We start from the raw sequence: 21,559 nt of genomic DNA on the forward strand, positions 1-21,559 counted from the left end.
GGAGGCTAACAAGCACGCATGTGTGTCCCTAACAAGTGAGGAGGAGAGGCAGGAAGAGCATGTGTGAAGGCCACAGGGCTGGGAATGAAGGAAAGAATGCTGTCCCGTCAGAGCAGAAGGCAGGCAGGTATGAGATGAAACTGAGCAGTGGGTGGGGACAGACTACACAGGTCTGTGGACCAAGCGAAGGACTCTGTCTTCATGATAAGAACGGTCAAGTGTTTTGTGCAGAGAAATCGCATCCTCCAACCTGACTCCGTCAGCAGTGTGAACAACTGACTGGAGGAGGGTCAGACTAAGCGGGAGGCTGTGGGCACGGGGATAGGGACCATTCACCAGGCTCTCATAAGAGTCAGGACATCAGAGGGTGGTAGTGAGGGTCAAGATGGTGGTGAGAGAAGTGGAGAAAAGGGAGGCTATGAAGGGGTATTTATGAGGGCTACTCAACAGGGCTTCTGTTGACGTGTTAGATGGAATAACGAAGAGTGAGGTTGTACGCTGGCTGGTGTGGCTCAGTTGGCTGTGTGGTCCTGTGCACCAAGAGGTCCCTGTGGGTTGCAGGCTCAATCCCCAGTAGGGGGCGTGCAGGAGGCAGCTAATCAATGTTTCTGTTTCTCTCTCTCTCTCTCTCCCCCCCCCCTTTCCTCTCTCTAAAATCAATAAAAACATCAAAAAAAAAGGGAGGCTGTCAAAAATGTCCCCCATATATCTGAGATGGTAACAGTTCAAGACAGGGTACAGGAGTATTGGGGAGGGGTTGGAGGGAAGAGATCACAAGTTCAGTTTTACTTTTTTATTTTATTTTTATTTTTTTATATATCTTTGTTGATTTCAGAGAGAAGAAGGGAGAGGGAGAGAGACAGATAGAAACATCAAGGATGAGAGGGTCATCATCAATCGGCTGCCTCTCGCACACCCCCGACTGGGGATCGAGCCCGCAACCCGGGCTTGTGCCCTGACAGGGAATCAAACCCTGATCTTCTGGATCCTAGGTCAATGCTCCACGCCCAGCCAGGCACAAGTTCAGTTTGAAATGTAAGTGTGACATTGCAGACAAACAGAACAAGATGCTTCTTCTAGGCACTAGGTATACAAGCCCGGAGTGCAGAGACCATCTAGGCTGGACTCAGTTGTGAGTTGTCTGCATGGCAGTAACTAAACCTGGGGTGGCTGAGATCACCTAGGGGCAGGTGATCACCCAGGACAAGACCCACAAAAATCCAATATTGAGTTAATGGCCAGGTGGAAGAAGAAACACCTTCAAAGGAGACTGAGATGGCCTAGCCAGGGAGGAGGGACGGAAGCCAGGACTGCTGCACCTCAGGAGGTCTCGCTCGGCACCAAGGGAGAGAGCCACAGGAGCAAGTGCTGCTGGGAATGCAGCTGTCACCTGTGACCTGAGAGGGGTCTCAGTGGACCGACAAGGGCAGAGGCCAGCCTGGAAGGAGCAGAGGAAGGAGTGGGTAGTGAAGGAGACAGTGAGTACACAGGATGCTTTTGGGAAAGTATGGAGAGAGGGAAGACCTGGGACAATGGGGTCACAGGGTAGAGAGAGATCTAAGATGTGAGGATCTTGTGCTTGTTTTGAGGGCACCAGAAAACCCAGTGAAGGAAGCAGTTAAAGATAACGGGAAAAAAGGGAGATGGCTGGTAGCTTGAAGTTCCTGGGAACAAAAGTGGGGACCCAGGACCTCCTGAGCCAGGTACAGTGAACAGACAAACTCGGGACACATGGAGAAGAGTCTAGAAATAGGTCCTGCAGGCACAGTGCTGTAGGTTAAACTGTGTACCCCAAAAGGATATGTCAGTCCTAACCCCTGTGCCTGTGCAGAGGACCTTATTTGGAAATAGGGTGTCTGCAGACATCATGAAGTTAAGAAGAGGTTACGGTGAACTGGGGTGGGTCCTAATCCAACAAGGCTGATGCCCTTGTCAGAGAACAGACCAGAGAGAAGACAGGTAGAGGCTGGAGTTACTCCGCCACAGCCAAGAAATGCCCGGCCACAGAAGCTGGGGGGGTGGGGGGGGGGGAGGCAAGGAAGGATCCTCCCCGAGAGCCTTCTAGGTGTGGCCCTGCCTTGGGATTGGACTTCCAGCCTCCAGAACTGGATGTATATCCAGTCATCCAGTTTGTGGTGTTTGGTCTTGGCAGCCCTGGGAGAGGAAAACATACAGGTAGGGGAGGCGGGAAGGGAAGCTCTGCTCTACCCCTCAGGGCAAGACCACCCTTCAAAATCAGGATGCAGCAAGGACCATCTATCTACAGAGTATGTGACTGAGAAAAGCAGCATCCCAGCCCTGTTTAAGCAGATAGCAGCCCTGCAACACAGCAAAGGGGAGAAATTTGTTTGCATCCCTTCTAAATTAGGTGTCACTTAATAGTGGTTTGAGAAATTTAAAAAAGGAGGGGGGCCCTCCTGAAGAGGGCCCAGGGAATGGGCCAGACTGACTTAGGGGTGACAGGACTCCCCTAAATGGCAACCTAGCACCTCCCCATTCCCCCCCTCAACGTCTCTAACACGAGGGCCCTATTTGCATCAAAGCTACATCTTAAACTCAGCTCCATACTTCCACCCTCATCTGCATGGCTATTAATATTCACCCCCATCCAAACCACACCTGCAGGCCATCAATCACTAATAGTGGGACTCAGCGAAACCAAAAGTATACAACTCAACACAAAACACGTCCTGTCTTCACACACCTGTACCCTGGCCTTGACGCAGCACATTCAAGCCCATCCTCATAAGAACCAAGTGGCCGTGGCAGGATGAGTGCCCATTTTACAGGGTGAGAAACTAAGGCTGAGACGTGGGCAGAAGTGAGATGCTTAAGGGGCCATGTAAGAATCAGGCCCCCAGTAGGTCCAATGTACTCTTCTAAGGCATCAAGGCCTTTGAGGAGTTAGTGTGGTCCCAACAAGCCTACACTGGAATCCGGCTGTCGTCTTCTCTGTGAAGCAGAGATACTTCCACCTTCGCATGCCCACTGTAAAAAGTGAAAACCACCTGTGAGGCGCACACCAAGTTCTTAAAAAAATGAGATCCTCGTTGTCATTGTAATTGGATCTTTTGTATGGCCAGCCCATAGAGGCCCAAACCACGCACATGGCCGGTTACTCAGTAACTTGCCACTGAACTGGATGAAATGCCCCCCAAGGAAGACATGCTGCAAACACACACACACAGCTCGCAGATGGCCCAATTCCCCATGACAACCCCCCCACCCCACCCATCAGTGGCCTGGGGAGACAGCCAGTCCCTCCTCTCCATTTTAAAGTGGGAGAGACTTGGCTTCAAATTACATCTAAATATACTTAGCATTTATTCCACTCTTACCTAAATTATTATATCCCATTAATTCATATTCAAATCACATCCAAGCCCAAGCCACCCTCACTATCAAACACCTGGATGTGGCTCTCAGAAAAGCTGCAGGAAAACTGCCAGAGAAAACACTTGAACCTTAGATTTGCATAATCATAACGCAGGAAGGAGGACTGGAGGTGTCCAGCACTTTAACTCGCCCAGAATTCTATTTAAGACAGTCTCAAAAGGTAGTGTTCTCCTCAGAGCACACCCCCCACCCCCCCAACTCCCAGGTAAGGCTGCCCGGACAACTCTTGCACTGTGACCGCATTGAATGTAAACTTCCTGTAAATCCCATTTTGCTCTTAGTACTGAATCTTCCTCCCGCTGCGCTGGGTGATCTGAGGCAGGGAGAACACTCTGAAGTTAACTGTCTAGGGAGCTGACACACACTCACCCCAGCCTGGTCCCGCCTGTTACCCTCTGACCCCGTCTAACTCCACCCCTGACCCCACACCAGGCGCAGGCTGTAGGAAGGCACGCTGGGACTTCCACCAAGAGAACTGCACGTTCACGCACGAGAAAAACCTGCCTGGTGAGGCGGCTGACACGGTGCAGGATAAACCAGGTAAAACGCAAACACGTGCTGCCCGCTTGGGAGAAAGAACAGAAACTGGGGATATCTCTTTTTCGTTGGTGGTGGTGGAGAGTTTGTTCATTTGTTTTAGGTCAGTTGCTCGAAAACAGAGAGGCTACACCTACAATTTTGAGCCAAGAAAACAGATGTCCCCGAGTCCACCTCTGAAAATATAGTCTGAACATTAGCCTCTGGGAATACCCCTCAGCTTTCACCCTATTTATTTTCAGGAGCTTAGCCAGCCTTCCATGCAATTCTGGCGATGAACCGCCACCAAAGCAGCCCATGGGGGGCGGACACCAGGTCCTGAGGGCATGGACAGAGGTGTAAACCAAAGGCACACGGGCCCTTTTGGTCACAAGCTCTTCCGTAAACCAGTTCACGCCCGAAGTCCCAGGGGGAGTGCGGAGGGGGAGTCCAAAAGTTTCTTCCAATTCAGCAATCCCGCAATTCCAGACACTTGGTCAGACCACCAAAGACAGAGCACACAAAACCGTGTGACTCTGAGGTCCTCAGGCACAGCACCTCCATCCCAGCTGCGCAGTGTCCAAGAAGCCCGAGTGTTTTTCACACTCCTCTCTTCCTTCCCTTTGACCAATTGGTCGCCAGCTGCCCACTCTTCTCCAGTCCTATTTAAAGCCCCGACCAGTCCGGCTCTTTTTACTTCATGCTTCGGTTACCAGAGCCGCCTCCCTCGCAGCCTCCCCGGACTCCACTCTCCCCCCACTGGATTTATGAGACATGAGCTAGTGAGATAAATCTGACAGCAGGACCTCGTGAGTTGTCACCGCCCCCTGCGCCCCAGCCTGCCGGGACTCCACGCCTGATCTGTTGTGCCTCACTCATCCCACCTCCCAGCCTTTCCTTACGAAAGGGGGCAGCATGTCCCCGCTCACTCAGATCCTGCCCTCACACCCTCCATCCTCTGATGAGGCCTCCAAGTATCCCGACCCTCTTGTCTGAACTCACACGGCATTCTCTGCCTCACCACACAGAGCGCGAAGGCTGCCGCAGGGGCTCAGAAGCCCAACTCCATCAGTATGTGGCTAAATGACCTTGGGCAAGCTAAGTGAGCCCCTCTCCGTGCCTCGATTTCTTCGCCTGTGGAAAAGAGGTCATCGCACCCACCTCAAAGGTGTTTATGAAGCCGGCGCAGAGCCAAACATGGAAAACATTCAGAACAGCCAGCACAATCAACAGCGCTCCCATCACGAAAGTGGCGCTTCATACACCGTGCTGTAGGACATATGATCCCTCAACTTTCAAACAAATAAAACTGATACATTAGTCATTTCTCAACTGTTTTATGTGAACAAGGTGTTAATATCTAGAGTAGCGCTCTCAGAGTGTGATCCGAAACCCATACGGGGCCCAGCAAGAGCCGCGCAGGAGCTGAGCGGGAGCGCTCGGAAACCGGCCACCGAGGTCCACCAGCGTCTCGTTTCTCTAGTAACTCACTTTCGTCATATATTTAGATCAGTGCGACAGATTGAAAATTAATTTTAAAAAGAAAAACGCATCCTTCACCACAGATATTTTGAGAAGCACTGTTGCAGAGGGGACAGAGAGCAGGCTTCCATTCCTCTCCTACACCCCCACATTGACTAGTGGGAGGCATCTGTGTATCGGGTACTAGGTAAACAAAAATATAACTCCAAAAACATTTTGATTATTTAACGATGACTTAAAAGTAGATCTCATATGAGAGTAATGTAAACAGTGTCTCCAATTCATAATTTTCTTTTGAGAGGGAGGTGACATTTAATTTCAAACTGACCAGAGTAAAAACAGCTCTGACCAGAAAATTTTTTCCATACTGCCCACTAGCATAGCACAGTGTGTAGCGTCAAAAAAACAAAACAAAACAAACAAAAAAATGGAGCAATGTCAATATTAACCTACCTTAGGGAACTCAGAAGAAAGATAAATTATTTAGCTCAGTCTTGGACATAGTTTTGATGTCTTTACATAAACCAGAATCTTAGCAAAAAATTCCAACAACACTTCAGACAAAACACATTTTTATTTGTTTTTCCCTGTGGCCAATGCCTTAAATAGTCCTACTCTCAACAACTTCATTAGGTTAATCCCTGAATGAAATGGCTGGAAAAGGAAAGCAGCAAACTCTACTAAATTTTAATTGACAAGACAGCATGTGCACAGCTGAGTTGAGGCACACTGGATGTGGGCTGAAGACGGAGTTTATTCTTGCTGAGGAAAATCTCTGCACCTTCAAACTGACTGGACATTCCTGTAGAAAATTCCAGGTAAACAGGGACCCCCCACAGCAGTCCTGCCAACCCCCTTTCTCGGAGTCAGCGATCCGGAACACACTATATTTAAGGCTTCACTCCCCTAGGGCCTGGTCCCGAAGCCAGGGCCAAGCAGGTCCCTTTTCCTTCCAGCAGGTTTCCATCTCTTCCTCTCCCTCAACTGTCCCCAAAATCTGTAAACACATTCAAGTTTATAGATTCAATATACTCTTCTTGCTTTACTCTGAAAATGGGGTCCTAATTCCCCATCTCCGTTTCCTTGCCACTGGAAAACGCCCACATTTCTGAAGATTTTCTGATCCCTCGAGAGCACTGCCTGCTCCCTCACTGGTTTCCGCCACCAAGCTGAACCTTTCACTGACCTGCCTGTGGGCAGGACCGCCAGCCATACATGCACCAAAGGTCCCCAACGGTGGGAACAAGGTTTCAACGCTTCCCGGCATTCCCGTGCCCTGCACTACATCTTGATTTACCAGGTTTCTAATAACCGCCAGATCCTGTCAACAAACAGTTAACTCCTACCATCTACCTCTCCTTGCCTCTGCTATCAGTGGGGATAAAAGGGACCTGCTCCCTGCCTCGTGGAACTTACAACGGCTGGGGACAGAGCAGATAAATATCAAATACAAACTGTTGCGTGCTAAAGAGCAAACCATCACTTTGCAGTGACAAACAGAGTAAGGCAAGCGGGCCACAGGAGCCACGCGTGCGAAGGTCCTGAAGAGCGAGGCTGCTGACCTAAGAGGAGGCCAGCGTAGCCAGGGCCTCGCCCCAGCAGCTCTGCCTTCAGGCCACTGTCACGCAGCACCACCTCCCTGCGACCGCTCTCCTCGGAGGTCCCGCCAACAGCCAGGAAGCCCGGCGCATCCTCGGCGTCAGCCTGCTCCTCCACCTACCCGCACTCTCAACCGGCAGCACAGCCAGGGCTTCAGACGGCTGCGAACATGTCACCCAAGCCCAGGCCTCCTGCTTCCACTACTCTACATCTCAGCCAGGTTCCCAGAGACATCTCAAATGGAAAACACTCGGAAAGGAGCGCATTCTGTCCCCCCTCCCCCACCCCCCAGCCCCTGGAAGAAACCAAACATTCTTTCGTTCCCAATGGTCTGTTTTGGGACCGCCATCAATCTTCCTACCAACAGTGAAAGCCAGTGATGCTCCACGTCCAAGACCACTGCGGTTCCCAAGAACTTTCCGACTACTAAACGTGTCCACGTGAAGCCAGAGTTCCTCCGTGTTCTTCAGCCAGAGCAACATATTGTAACAGACTGAATGTGGAAGTCGATGTGAGAATCCAGGCATTAAGGAGGTTTGCAAAATGTAAAACAATTTTTACTATTTTGTTTGGAAAAATGGTTACTGTTCATAAAAAAAAAAAAAAAAAATTTTAACATTGAATTAGTTTATTATTTTTAAATGCACTAATATGTACTTCTAAAATTTCTCAGTTTTATTTTTATTACAGTAAACAGTCAGATATAACCTACATAAACAAAAGCTCTATGGGATCCTCAAAAATGTTTATGATTATAAAGGGGTCCTAAGGTCAAAAAGGTTTTAGCCTCACCTGAAAATGCTGGTATGTTTTTATACTCACCACCCGCTCTTCCATACTGTGTCCACCGTGCCACCCAAATAACCTCTTAAATCCTCTCTTCCTCTTTCCTCCCAAGCTCCCCAACCCCCAAAAGCCAAACAGATCCCCAATGATGCCCACATCAAGTCCTGGAACCTGTGAGTGGTACCCCATTTGGAAAAGGGGTTTTTGCAGATCTTGAGAGGAAATCATCCTAGATAATCCAGGTGGGCCCTAAAGCCAATAACAAGTGTTCTTATCAGGAACTTGCAGAAGACACAACACACAGAGGAGGCAGCCACGTGAAGACAGAGGCAGAAAAGAGACTGGTGTGGCCACAGAGAGGCCACGGCACACCTGGATCCACCAGGGGGGCAGGAAAGGAAGCGTTCTCTCCCTAGAGCCTTCGTGGGGTGCGACCGTGAAACCTACTGACCCTTTCTTCGGACTTCTGCTCTCCAGACTGTGAAACAATAAATTTCCGTCATTTTAAGCCTCTGGTTTATGGTAATTTGTTACGGCAGCCACAGGAAACTAATACACCAACCACCAGGTCTGTGACCACCTAGATAGTCAGTCTTTGCCTCATTGTGACCCTCAGAGCCACTGTTCCCTCAAACGGTGACCCTTAGTCATCTAAAATCGCATTCCCTTAGCACCCTTGAATGGCACCTCATCGCCTCCACCATAACATCTAAATGCCTCAACACACATACAAAGTGCCCATAACCTGTTCCCACCTTTCTTTCCTGCTCCAACCTGGCTGCCCCACACCTACAACCCCCGACTCCCTACCCCAGGCCCACAGCTCAGAGCAAACCCCATGTTCCTTAGGGCCTGTGACCCTTGGCCCATGCTGGTCCCTCTTCCCTGAATCAATTTCCTCCCGCGTTCTCAGCCCCACCCACTCCTACACATCCTCCAAGTTCCAGGCACAAAAACCTATTCCTCTGGTGGGTCCTATCAAAAAACGGGCCACTCCTTCCTGCTGCCACAGCACTCTGTCCACTCCTCTCAAAGAACATACGAAAAATTCTATTCCTCGCTCACGAGCTGACCACATCCAATGCGCCAAGCATTCCTTTATTCTTACACTCACTCATAAAAGAAACCCTGGGTACTAGGTATGGGTTGAGCACTGTGCTCAAAGCCAGGCACACAGCAGGAAAAAAAGTCCTGGGCCCTGTGATCACCAAGCCACAGGTGGCGAAAGGCCTGCAAGGTGCTCGACAATATTGGGTGAATGACTGAATTTGCTGGGCAGGCATATACATAGTAATGTTTCCCTCAAAACATGGAAAATAAAACCCAGGGGCTAAAGTTTTTCTTCTCAGGGCCATAGTACTGCACAAGTAAGGGGAAGCCATTAACAGAATGCCGTGTAAGTGTTGCTCCTGGGAAGGGGGCAACTGGTACACCTTGTGTGTTTGTATCTCCAAGAAAGCTACCCGTAAATAAAGGAGTGTCTCAACCAATAAAAAGAAAACTCGACAGGAATCTTCCCCTACATATGCATTGCCCGGAAATGCCAATGCCAGGGCCATCTATGCCAGAGGCCATAGAAGGACTGGGAATCTTCCACCAAAACCACAAAGACAAGAGTGCCTGAGCTTCCGGGGTATTCTTCCCTCACCCGGGAAACACCACACAAGGGTCTGCCAAGCTCAGAGAAGGTCAGATGGTGAGCTGAGCAGTCCCGGCTCTCACAGAGACACTGGATGCCCTACAATGCAGAGCTATTCTCATTGCCAGGGCAACGTGAGGGTGTTTACCAGCAGCGAGGCTGTTTACAGAGGGAGGCCAAGTAAAGCTGCAAGAACAAATCAGGGCACACAAGTGCGTGGCCCAGATCTGCCTTAACAAGTCACTTTAACCTCTTTGGAACTCAATTTCCTTTTGTATTGAATGACAAAGTTAGAATGTCCCTAAATTTCATTCTAGCTCTAAACATACCTGGTTTCTCCAAAAAACAGTACAGACCCGCAGAATCTTCCTCTCCAAACAGAACAGGGCTCTCCCTCCCTTCCCAATAAAACTCTTTTTGCCAAAAGTGTAAATAAATAAAGGATCTGCTTCCACATCCCTCTGCATGGGAGAGGCCCTGGGCAGGGCTCACAGTGCTGCCTAAGGGACACCATGCAGGCGGCCCGCTGTCTCTCCACTCTGCACTCATGAGGCCAGAGAGTAGGAGAGCTCTGGAAATGTGTATTCTCTGAAGAAAGGGGCTCATGTTGTGATGACTTGAGGGTGCCAAAATTTAACTGGGAAGTACCATGACAACACTAGAATGCTTTCAGCTACAAGAAAGTGACAACTGGTCCAGCAATGGCTAAACCCCATGGACATCTACTGTTTTACTTAACAAAAAGTCCAGGCAGAGGTGGTCCCTAGGTCAGTTCAGTAGCTTTAACAATTTCATAAAGCCACTCAATCATCTCCTCTTTGTGCTAGCTTCTCATCCACAGGCTTGTGGCCTCACGGTCACAGAGAGGTACCCCAGCTCTACCTACAGCATCCTCTTACTTCTTTTCCAAAGACGGGAAACTAAGGAGCTATCAGCACTCTCCCCCTGTGCCTGTATTTTTTTTCAGCAAGGCAAGAATTCTTCTCCAGAAGCCCTGTAGTAAATTTCCATTAAATGTCTTTAGCCAGAATTAAGAACTGCTTGCTCCAAGATGCAAGAAAGGCTTGGAAAGTGAGGATCTGGCTTTTCTTAGAAAATTTTTTTGTAGGAAGTAGATAAGGGAAACCTAGGATAAGAAGGATGGTGAAGCAGCCAGCCAAGTGTCTGTGACATACAACTTGACACAGTGGTGTGCTGGCAAGTGCTTCATAACCAGCTTTGGGGGAAAAGCAAAACAAAAAACTAATTTGTAGCATCTGCCAATTTCCTTGGTGTAAATACTCCCATTATGCCGGATTTCAAGCTGCCAACATAATATTAACCAGTTCACAAAATTCCTGAAATTTTAATACTCAGCTGGTACAAGCCTACTCCAGCATACCACTGAACGTATACCTCACATTTGGTAATAATTTAAGTTTACAATGCTCCTTCACATTTAAAACACTCTAGATGATTCTGTAGTGTTCTCCCACCTCACAGGTGAGGAAAAGGGGACAGCATCCCAAATCACACAGCACAAGTGGCAGAACTGAAATACTCACGTTAAGAGCCCTCACCCCAACCTCACCAAACTCTGCAGCATCAGGTGCATAAGTGTCTATATCTATGTCCTACAAAATCCCTCAGGCTGCCCATCAGCTAAAGGGGCTCTAGCTTGGTTTGGAACCAGCAACAAAAACCCATTCCTGTAAACTCAAAGTTACCTAAAAATTATTCTCTAAGTTATTTTCTCCAATGACAATAGTAGCACATGGTTACTGGTATAGCCTGGAATACAGATTAGTAAAAAAAGAAAAAAAAAATCACCCCTAATCTCATCCTCAAGAGATAACTGTTTGCATGTGGGTGATAATCCTTCTAGAACATGCAGACATACAGGGTGGGGCAAAGGTAGGTTTGCAGTTGTTAGTACGTGAAACACAGTTTATTCTTGTATTATTATTTACTAATTATTGTATTACTTTCCATACGAACAACTGTAAACCTACTTTTGCCCCACCCTGTATATTTTTTAAGTAGAAGTCATGCTATTTTTTAACATGACATTTTTCTTTGTTATGTACATTTCCCAAGACAGAGAGAAGCAGGTTGGAGGTTGGTATAAGGAGCTCTGTTGTCACCACCACGGAGCTTCAGAAATTATCTAAAGACAATTAAAAGTCAGTTGTTTCCACTTCCCTTCTCTGGGAGGAATGTGTAGGAAGCAGGCCTCTCCCTCCGGCTTTCCCCACTCAGACCTCAAGCTGAGCCAGCCCCTGCAGCACTCCGGAGAACACAACTACAGAGAACTCTTCATGCCCACTCTTTTCAGGGATCCCTCCAACTTCCCCAATTCCTGCCTTGCCTGTCAAGAAGCTTCACATGTGGGGTGCAGAAGCTCATTAACTACATCACAATTCCTGGAGCTGGCAGCTTCCACTTAGTCCACTCTTCTACTTCTGCTCTGCTTCCAGGTCTACATGCACACGCCCACTGGAGGCCCCGCTGACTGGTCCAACTAAAATCCCAGGGCTGTGTTCACCCACATCTCCCCCTGCTTAGTCCCTGGTCAATGCAGCAACTTCCACGCCTCACTTCCTGGTCCTCCAACTTCCTAAAGGACCACACTTCATCTCCACGGTGCCAGCCCAAGTGAAATACCCCAAACTGGAGGATGGTGGCAACACCCCAAGTTAGCAGCTTTGCATGAGTCCCCAAGGTGCCCAGTTGAGGCCCAGCCCCAGAGTCAAACAGAAAACTCTGCAGCCCAGAACCAGTTCAAAGAATATCCTCATGGGACAAAACAAGAGCTGCTCCCCAGTGTCCCAGTTTAGCCCAGTGCATGGAGGAGGGAGCCACCGGTGGGTATTTAAAGACCTCTCATAGACTTCTCTGCTATAGATCATGCACAGCTGACAGAAAACAAGGCGAACCATGGGAGAAAGTAGCTAAGCTCATCTGCACTATTTTGTTACAAAAAGTTCTAACACTTCAAACAGTGTATTTGTCTAAGGATTTTAATAAATCAAAGAGTGGGGCGCAGGTGGGAATAAGGGAGGGTGGTCTACAGGGTTCTCTGTATATAAAGACACACACTGCAACAATGAGAATCAAACTTACTGTGATTAGGAGTCACCTAGAAAGCTGGTTTAAAATGTAAATTCCTCAGCCTCCTCCCCAGAAATTCTGACTCGGCAGGTCTAGGGTGGAGGTGAGGCATTTTATCTGCTTTCTTTTTTTCTATTTTGTTTGTTTGTTTATTTTGTTCATTAGATTCCACATATTAGTGAGATCATATGGAACTTGTCTTTCTCTGACTGGCTTACTTCTCAGGCATCTTTGATTCTGCTGCAGGTGCAGGGCCAACCCTGAGAAATGACAGCCACCTGGGTTCCCCATTGTAGGCCACAAAGTTTGGGTGGAGACACTTCTGTGAGCAGCAGGAAGCAGCAGGACCAGCGCTTCCTGCACAGATTCTGGCCTCCGAGACTCAGGTGGCCAGAATCAAGCACGGAGATGCCCCTCGGGGAATTCTGGTATTCAGGCAGGTCTCTGATGGGGCCAGTTCATCTCAGGGGGGAGCTTTCGCCCCAACCACCTCTGTCTTTTGGTTCCCCCAGGCAACTGGCCAACCTGTCCTCTCTTACCAGGCAACTTTCTCAAATTCTCCCTCTCGAAGATTATAAAGAGACAAATGTTCACCTCCCCTCACCCAACCTCCCCAGCTGTCTCTAAAATAAGCATTTAATGTTTTAAGAGTTTTAGATGCTAACGAGAACAGTCTTTGCCAACATAAAATATGTATTGGGACAGTTAAAATGTTATAAATACAACTGCTCAGTAAGAGTTCTTTGTGCATTTCATTAATTTCCTCCACAACTGTTTACTGAGCACCTGCTCTAATCACAGGCACTTGTCAGCTCATAACCGTGGACGCCCCGGACAGGCCCTGCTCTCATGCCGCCTGCATCCTCTAGTGGAAGGAAGGCCATGGAGTAAATAAGCAACCTCGCAACGGACTTTCAAACAATGACAAGCACTACAAAACATCTAACACAAGGGAATGGGCGAGCAAGGACAGGGGAAAAGGGTGGGAAGCCCCAAGAGCCAAGTGACAGAAAACATGGCCATAGTGACAGCAAGTGACAGGAACCTAGACACAAAAGAGCTGGACCTGCTGGAAGGAAAGAGAGGTGACCAGCGGTCAGCCAGGAGGGGGATGAGCAAGTTAGGAAAGGTTGACTCGGGTCCAGAGGCCCCATATCAAGGGCAGGGTCTTGTAGATGTTATTGTAAGTACAATGGGAATCCCTGGGATCATTTAACAAGGGGGACAGGAGATGGTTACACTAGTAGTAGCTGGCCGGTACTGACCACTGTGGGTGTGCCAGGCATGGCTCAAATCTCATTTTATCTTCCCAACAATGCCATGAAGTAAAAACAATACAGACACTGTCATTCCATGGGTGAGATCTGAGCCAAACAGGCAGTAAGTGAAGGAGCCAGAACTCAAAGCCAAGTGCCGGGCTACAGACAGTGGTCCCGAGAGCGAGCGGGGGCTGGGCTGTAAGCTAGGTAAGAGGTTTGTACTTTAGTCCAAGCGTAATGAAAAGCCACTGGAGAGGGACTGAAATTTCCTGACTCATTCCCTTAGATCTTCTGGGAGAAGCCCACCAAACCCTGGCTGAGCTGAGTGCTAAACCAAACTACTACAACTTCAGCCAGACACAGATGTCTAATCCCGCCCTACCTGCGTCGCAGAGCTCTCCAGCCCCTGAACTGGGTATCTTCTCCTCTCTAGGCCAGGGTTCTCAAAGTGGCGCCCAGACCGTAGCATCAGATCACCTGGGATCTTGTTAGAAATGCAAATTACGGAGCCCACCTGAGACCTACTGAATCTGAAAAACCCAACCACCTGTTCTGAAGCCCTACAGCTGTGCTGGGTTTTCCACACCCAGCCACCACCACCACCGCTGCCACCACTCCATTCCCACCCACCCCAAGTCATGCTGACTTGCCCATGGGCAGCTTCCGCACTGCGCACTGGGCAGTCCTCCCCCTGGGTTCTGCTAGTGGGGCTCTATGATTCCTGACGCCTGGAAATCTCCCTTTTGCCCCAACTTACTTTTCCAACGAATTTGCTTTCCTGAAAATATTTACTATTCATCTGGTTAGGCCTCTTCTGCCCCAGGGAAAACCCCTCCTCCCTGCTTCCAGAGTTTAACTTCGCTTTCAACCTTGTAGCCTTAAAGGTAGAGGTGAAGGGTAACTTCTGCCTTAACCTAGATCGCCCCTAATGCCCCTCAGTCACCAGATAGTCTCTTTTCATTCATTCATTCCCAATTTCATTTACATGCTCCAAGTATTCATGCCCTCAGCATCCCAGGGACTGACTGTGCGAGATGCCAGGTACTTCAGTGATGCCTGAGACAGCTCTCATCCTTGAAACTTACCCTCTAGTGAGGGGGTGGCAACATGCAAATAAACACATATTCACAAATTATATATTTATACTAGAAAGGCCTCTCAGGTGGTCACTGGGCTGAGACCTAAGTGATGAAGCAGCAGGCCTGACGGTAATTTATAATAGCAAATATTTGGGTATTGAATTCATGCCAGACTCTAGTCTAAGTGCTTTACAAGTACTATCCATGTAGGTGGTGTTCCCAACCCCACTCTGCAGGAAGGAATACTGAGGCACGGGGAGAACAGGAGTATGGAAACAGCAGAGCCAGGATTTGAACCCAGGCAGACTGGCTCCAGAGCCCACCCTCCTAACCAAAGGATAAGGTAAGAAGGTTAGGGTGGAATGGTGGAGGTAGGTAGGCAGACATGTGTCCAGCAGACAGAGCAGCATGTGTAAGAGTCCTGGGGCAGCCAACAGCAGAAAAGTTAGCCGGCAGCAGAAAGGAGGCCGAGCACACTGGTGAAACTGGGAAGCAGTGCATCGATTGGAAATATGGTTGGGAACTGGACTAGACCAGGTGTCCTGACAGATGTATTATGAGGTGTAAGGGCAAAGAAGGAATCAAGGATAATGCCTAGTTTTCTGATTCCCTGTTTTCAAGGCATAAAGTCAGTTTATGTTCCAGAGGGCAAAGCATTACAACACAATATATGATAAAGTCCTGTGGAGTGCTGACCCACAGCACTCTCCCCAGTGAACATAATCAATCCATCAGCAGGTTAAAGCTTCCAGCTCTCCCTCCCCCCATACTCCTCCGTGAGGGGTGGACATTCAAAGGTCCCATCCTAACCCCTGGGAGCTGATGTCCAGAACACTATTAGCACTGAGGGCTTTTCTCATGCAAAGATATGCTAATTTAATACCAGGTTCTCTAATTTTTCTGAAGAAGCACAATTATACTAATTTACAAATGAGAAGTTATACAGCTTGCCCAAGGCCACACAACTGCGAAGAGGCTGAACCAGAATCCATATCCAGGTTTGTCTGACTGGGAAGCCCACACTCCCTCCATTAATCAGCATTTCCCAGGAGGCAGAACACACAATGATTTTAGGTGCACAGGTGAACTTTTTAAAGTTTTAATATTATGGTCTTGTTTCGATACTTGTAATCATGTGTGTGTGTGTAATATCAAGTAAATAAAAATAAAAAATATGGACACATGAAACAGATTTTATACTTTATATATATGAGATATATATATCTCATCAAGTTCATGACTTCACATGTGGACATGAAACATAAAAGGTTTCTTTAAAGTTAATTTAAAGAAAACATTAGAATAAAAGAACAGGTGATACAGAGTTAGGCTAGAAATTCTGAAGCAATACATAACTCACTGAAGCTTGTAAAAAACACTGCTCACAACACCACCACCCAAGAACAGCCAGGCAGGCACCTGTTCCACACTGACTCAAATTTGACTGCAGTCACACATAACTCTGACTCTGCTTCAGAGAGAGAAAATGTGGCTGCCTTGAGGAAAAGAGAGTAACATCAGAACAACACAATTTAGCATAAATCATCCTTAACATGGTACAGTATTGGGTCCTGACAAATTCTGGTTGGTGGTCCAACTCCTCTGCTTATTCACCACACACCCTGATTAAGTCAGGTCCCCTTTCCTGGACCTCAGTTTCACTTTGTCAAAGTTATAAAAAGTAGACTCTAAGGTCACTTCCAGTTTTAGAATTCCATAAAATGTTGTAAAATTCTAAAATCCCAAATTATTTTTTCTAGAATCATAGAAGACCCAATCCTGAATGAGTGTCAACCTCAGAAATAAATGGCCACGTGGCATCACAGGCCGCCATCCTTAACTGGGAAAATGCTACCAATTATGCTGCCCTCTAGAAAGATGTAGCAAGACATGAATTACAAGATGATAAATATCAGCCAGTCAATGTACCTGCCCCAAACAAAACTTTAAGAATGTCCTGCCACTAATTTTTAAGTTAACTTTCTTTATACTCAACTTCTTTATACTCAGCCCTTCACCTGCTGTTTCCAGTCCTTAACAATTAACTTTATTCTGAGTCAAGGAGAAAAACCAGCAAGAAAGAAATCGAAAAAATCTCACCAAACTCCTACCCTCATATGTTAAGCCTCACTGAGAACCACCTGTAAAATCTTCCCAGTTCGATTGGAATTACTCCATGGAGGGACGGACGCTAAAACATGTTTAATGTGCTAAACATCTAAAAGAAGTTGTCACTCCTTATTTTTCAGAAACATTGTTAAAAAACAGTTGGGCCAGAACATTTTTCTCTATTACTGAATTAGATACATTTATCAAAAGGGAAGTCTTAAGGACCCCTCCTTGCCTTCTTTACAAAGCCCTTTCTGTGATGTCTGTGGGCCTGTAAACTTTTAATAGAGGGTTTTTAGATTCCCAGAAAGAAGTTCTGAAATGTGCTCACTTCCCGTTTAGCTGAAGAAAACAGAGGGTGGGTGGGCTGCAACTGGCAAACTCAGAAAGCACAGCTGGTAGCAGGTAATCTCTAAAAAAATAAAAAAGGCAAATCCCTGGGCAAATTGTGTAGCCAAGGGTGATCATTATAACTGAAGAGTTGTTACATAATTACTTGTTAACTACTAACAAACAATACTTGGCTACAAAATGCCATGGTTACCCTAGCCACTGAAGATAGTGTACCTAGTGCAGGAGTCAAGGTTTCTCCAATTAATTTCATTCAAAGAAATAAGCAATCTCGGGACCTATTCCCTTCCAAGGTAACCCCAACTGCTTTTAGATATACAAAACAGCCTCCAGCAATTAAGCCAATCGCCTCTACGAAGAAAATCAGTATTTCACGTAATATTGATCTTTAAAGGGGAGAGGGGATACAGAAAGAAGTAAGCTCAAAGAACTAAATACTTATCACCTCGATGAAAACGACTTCACTCCAAACTGGAAATTTTGAACAGAAAAGCCCCCCTCCCCGCTCCGCCACACACACAGACACACACACACACTCCCCCTCCCTCGCCCCCCGCGCCCCCCGTGCCCCCCACCCCCTGACCCTGCTCAGCTGGCGCAAAACACAAGACCTGTGTCGGATGTACCGCATTCCAACATTTTTCAAAAAGTTTACGAGAATTTATCGAAGCGGCGGGAAGAAAAACAAAACAGGCAGAAGCGGGGGAGAGCGAGCTGGAGGGTTATGGCAAAGAAGAACCCGATGAAGCGCCCAGCAATGCCGTGCAAGGCCCTATAACCGAGAAGCGACCCTGCACCCGAGGAGCGAGCGCCCCGGTGGAGCGCGGGAACTGACAGCCGCTCTGTCTCTGCTGCGGGGGTCCCCCAGCCCGGCCCCCGCCGCCAGTCCCCTCCCCGACCCTTCCCCCGCAGCGCCGCCGTTGCCCGTGGGGCCAACTTGGCCCCGGGTCAGCGCTGCGGAGCGCGGCCCCGTTTGCCCGGGAGGCCGCCGGCGCCCTTACCTCCTTCTGCTTGGGGTCCTGCGGGTAGACGTCGGGTGGCCCGAGCCGGGGGCGTTTCAGCGGTCTCTGCTCATAGCTGAGAAGCCCGAAGGCGGCCATGATCTCTCATGTTAACCGGCGAAATGAATGAGAGTTGGAGCTGGAGCAGCCGCCTCTGAGCACCAGGGAGCAGCACTTTGCAGACAGACTCCCTCTCGCTCGCTCGTTCGCTCGCAGTGGCGCTGCAGGAAGGAATAAAGCAGGTTGGATGCCGCCTCTGCCAGGCACGCAGACACGCACTGATGGGGGCAGCCCTCGGCGGGCACCCGGCTGCGCTGGAGCCCCAGGACGCACGGCTTCGGGCGGCGGAGGGGCTGAGGGTCCGACCAGGTCCTCCGCGGCGGCCGTCTCCAGTCCACCCCCGCTACACACACACCCTGTCCCCAGGGGGAGGAGCAGCTGATGGGAACCTGTGACTTTTTTCACCAATGGACCCAGACCCACCCCAGCCGGACACTGGGCAGGGGGTGGGGGAGGGGCACCGGGGGAGGGGCACCGGGGGGTAAAAAACTTTTCTAGGGGCCTTGGCAGGTGGCCCAAGTGCTTGCTCCAGGCAAGGATGCCCCCCCTCCCCCGGCCCCGGGCAAAGGCACCCGAGCGGCCCGCCCCCGCCCCCGCCCCCCTTCCTCCGCAAGAGCCTTTGCCGCCGCCGCGCGCCCCTCAGACCCCGCCACCTGGGCGCGGACCCGGCCGGGCTGAGAGAGGCCTGGAGGGGATGGCCGAGGCTGGGACGCGAACGGCGAGGAAGCGGCGGATGCCTCCTGGACGCCCGCTGGGCTCCGGTGGCGCATCGGCGGCTCCGGGCAGGCGCCGAGTCGCGCAGCTGGCGGTCGCGGCGGCTGGAGGGGGCCGTGCTCACCGTGGCGCGGGGCCGACTTAACCCTTTGCTGCCCCTCCAGAGGCCGGGGAAGGGGGTGAGGAGGGCTGGCTGGGAGCCGATGGGGGCAGCCAGCCCGCGGGCGGCTCGGGCTCCTCCAGGCCGGCGCCTCCCCCCGGCCGCCGCTCCTCCTCCCACCCCCAACCCCCAACAGTTTACCTGTTGGTCCCCGGCTAGCGGGCAGGCGCCGGCGGCGGCACTCCGGCGGCCGCAGCCTCCATGATTCGGGCTGGGATGGGGGGTCGGATTAGATTTTATTTGTTAGGTATCAGGAGCGTCCGAGCGAGCTCCGGGGAAGCCGCGAAGTTTGCCACCGTCTGGGGGCGGCAGGCGACGCCGGCTCGCCGCCGCCGGCGTTCTCGCCCCCACGGCCCGGGAGCGCGAGCTTCCGAGTTGGCGGACGGCGCGCGCGGCCGCACTGAGCATGCCCAGCTCGCGGCCGGACCGCGGAGGAGTTGGTGCGAGCGCGCTCCGGTCCGCCTCGCCGGGTTTTCGCAGCCGCAGCGCGCAGCCCGCGGGCCCGGGCGCGGGGACCGGCCCTGGGGCGAAACCGGGCGCGGAGAGGGGCGCCCGCAGGACCCCTCCCGGCCGCGAGCGGCGCCGGCCGCCTCGACCTCTCCCTAAGGTCGCTGTCCCCTTGGCCTGCGCTGAAAAATCTCACCTGCGCCGGGCGTGTGGCGGGGGGAGGCGATCCTCCAGGGGGAGACCTGAGCCCTCCAACCCGCCCGCGCTCCCCGCTCGCCGCGCGGGGCGTGGGCACCGAGCTGCGGGGCCCCCTGCCGGGAGCCCTGCGAGAGCCGAGCTGCGGGGGCGGGCCGGGCCCGAGGGATCCCGCGGGGGGCGCGCCCGGCGGGATGCGCCAGCGCTTGGCCAAGAATGATGGCTGCCACTTAGGAAGCCCGCGCTCGGGGCCAGGATTTTGACAGTAAAGGTCTGTGACCCTTAAAAGGAACCTCACAAGGTTTTGCTGTGCCCTTTTTATAGACAGAGAAACCGAGTCAGCTCAGGGAGGGCCAGTGACTTGCTCCAAGACTCGTAGCCGGATCCGAAGTTTCTGACCGATTCTCCGCGACCTGGACGGGAAGGACGGGCTCTCAGCCGCCCTCGCCTGAGGGTGGCTCGTTCCACAGCTTTCGGGAGTTCTCAGCTCCTCGTTCTACCCTCTGTAAGACGGGGCGGGCAGACGCTAATCCAAAGCCTTCCGCAGCGCCTGGCGCGTGGCAGGTGCCCAGCAGGAGTACCCCGGGCTCCTTATCTGCTCGCCGCCGCCGCCTCGCCGCGGGCGGGGAGGAAGGAAACGGGAGATAAGCGCAGCGGCGACGAGTGGAGGCCGGGTCCTCCGCGCTGCCCTTGACCTGCAAGCACCTCCCCACGCAGCTTGGGGCCCAGTCCCACCGGTAGCTTCTGGCTTCTTGACTCCTCCTGGGCACGTACTTTTAGAGAACTGTTACCCTCCACCTGGTGGCGTTTCCTGTCCACCTTCGGACCCTGTCCCAAGGACCTATCTTCCACCCATACCCTGGGTGTAACTTCCTAGCTGAACTTGCCCTTGTGACGTGGGCATCTATCACATCGAGCTTCCTAGCTTGAGAACAAGGCCAGTTACCTAACTGTATTAGGAAAATGATCAAACATACCATAAAAGCAGAAGAAACGCTATAATGAACCCCCAGGTACCCGCCTTCCAGCTGTGACAGTTACCAAAGTTCTGCCATTCTTGTTTTAGCTTCCCCACCCCCAATATACTGGCATGTACTGAAGAGAACAGTTTATTTATTGTTCAGCCTGGGCCGAGGCGGAACCTCGCACATGGTAGGCACTCACAAAAAGTGTGTTCGCTGGTGTGGGATGAAAGAGAGGTGGATGGATGGGTGGGGGGCAGGTGTGTGAATGGATAGATCACTAGTGGGACTTTGGGGATACCTTATGCTGATACCCTAGTCTGATGGGAGATGTAACCTAAATTCTTCCCTTGTATATCTAGGCAACAACCTCTACGTGGCCTCCACAAAGGAGAAACTATAAAATCACTCAAAATCTCAGCTAACCATAAAGACTTTATTTTAAAATCACACTGTGTCAATAATGTGTCTTTAGGGTTTGGGGGGAAAGAGAGAGGGATAGTTTTTCCCCTGTTGGTCTCCCTTCTTAACTTTCTTAACTCCTTCCCTTGTTTTGAGACAGTCTGGTATGAATTCTTTGGCCCTCCTCTCAACATTGAAGAGAGAGAGCTTTAATACACCCAAATATAATTTAATTCCTCATAAATCATTTTTTCACTACATGGACTTCCTGTGGGCATTTTGCTCCCTCACCCAGGCATTTGTGCTTGTGCC

The 21,559-nt window shown here is 50.4% G+C and overlaps 1 protein-coding gene across 1 annotated transcript in view; it reads right to left on the reverse strand.

Annotated features, from left to right (window-relative positions):
- MED12L (mediator complex subunit 12L) overlaps positions 1-19,573 on the reverse strand; it is a 322,191-nt gene extending 302,618 nt beyond the window's left edge. The window contains exons 1-2 of the mRNA XM_081137804.1: positions 19,383-19,573; positions 18,308-18,528 (exon numbers count right to left, since the gene is read on the reverse strand). Of these exons, the coding sequence (XP_080993930.1) occupies positions 18,308-18,406 (99 nt within the window). The 5' untranslated portion in view covers positions 18,407-18,528; positions 19,383-19,573. The remainder of the gene's footprint in view (positions 1-18,307; positions 18,529-19,382) is intronic.
- Between the last annotated feature and the right edge of the window lie 1,986 nt (positions 19,574-21,559).

This window comes from Miniopterus schreibersii, assembly GCF_964146895.1.
Source record: "Miniopterus schreibersii genome assembly, chromosome: 5".
Classification (NCBI taxonomy): domain Eukaryota; kingdom Metazoa; phylum Chordata; class Mammalia; order Chiroptera; family Miniopteridae; genus Miniopterus; species Miniopterus schreibersii.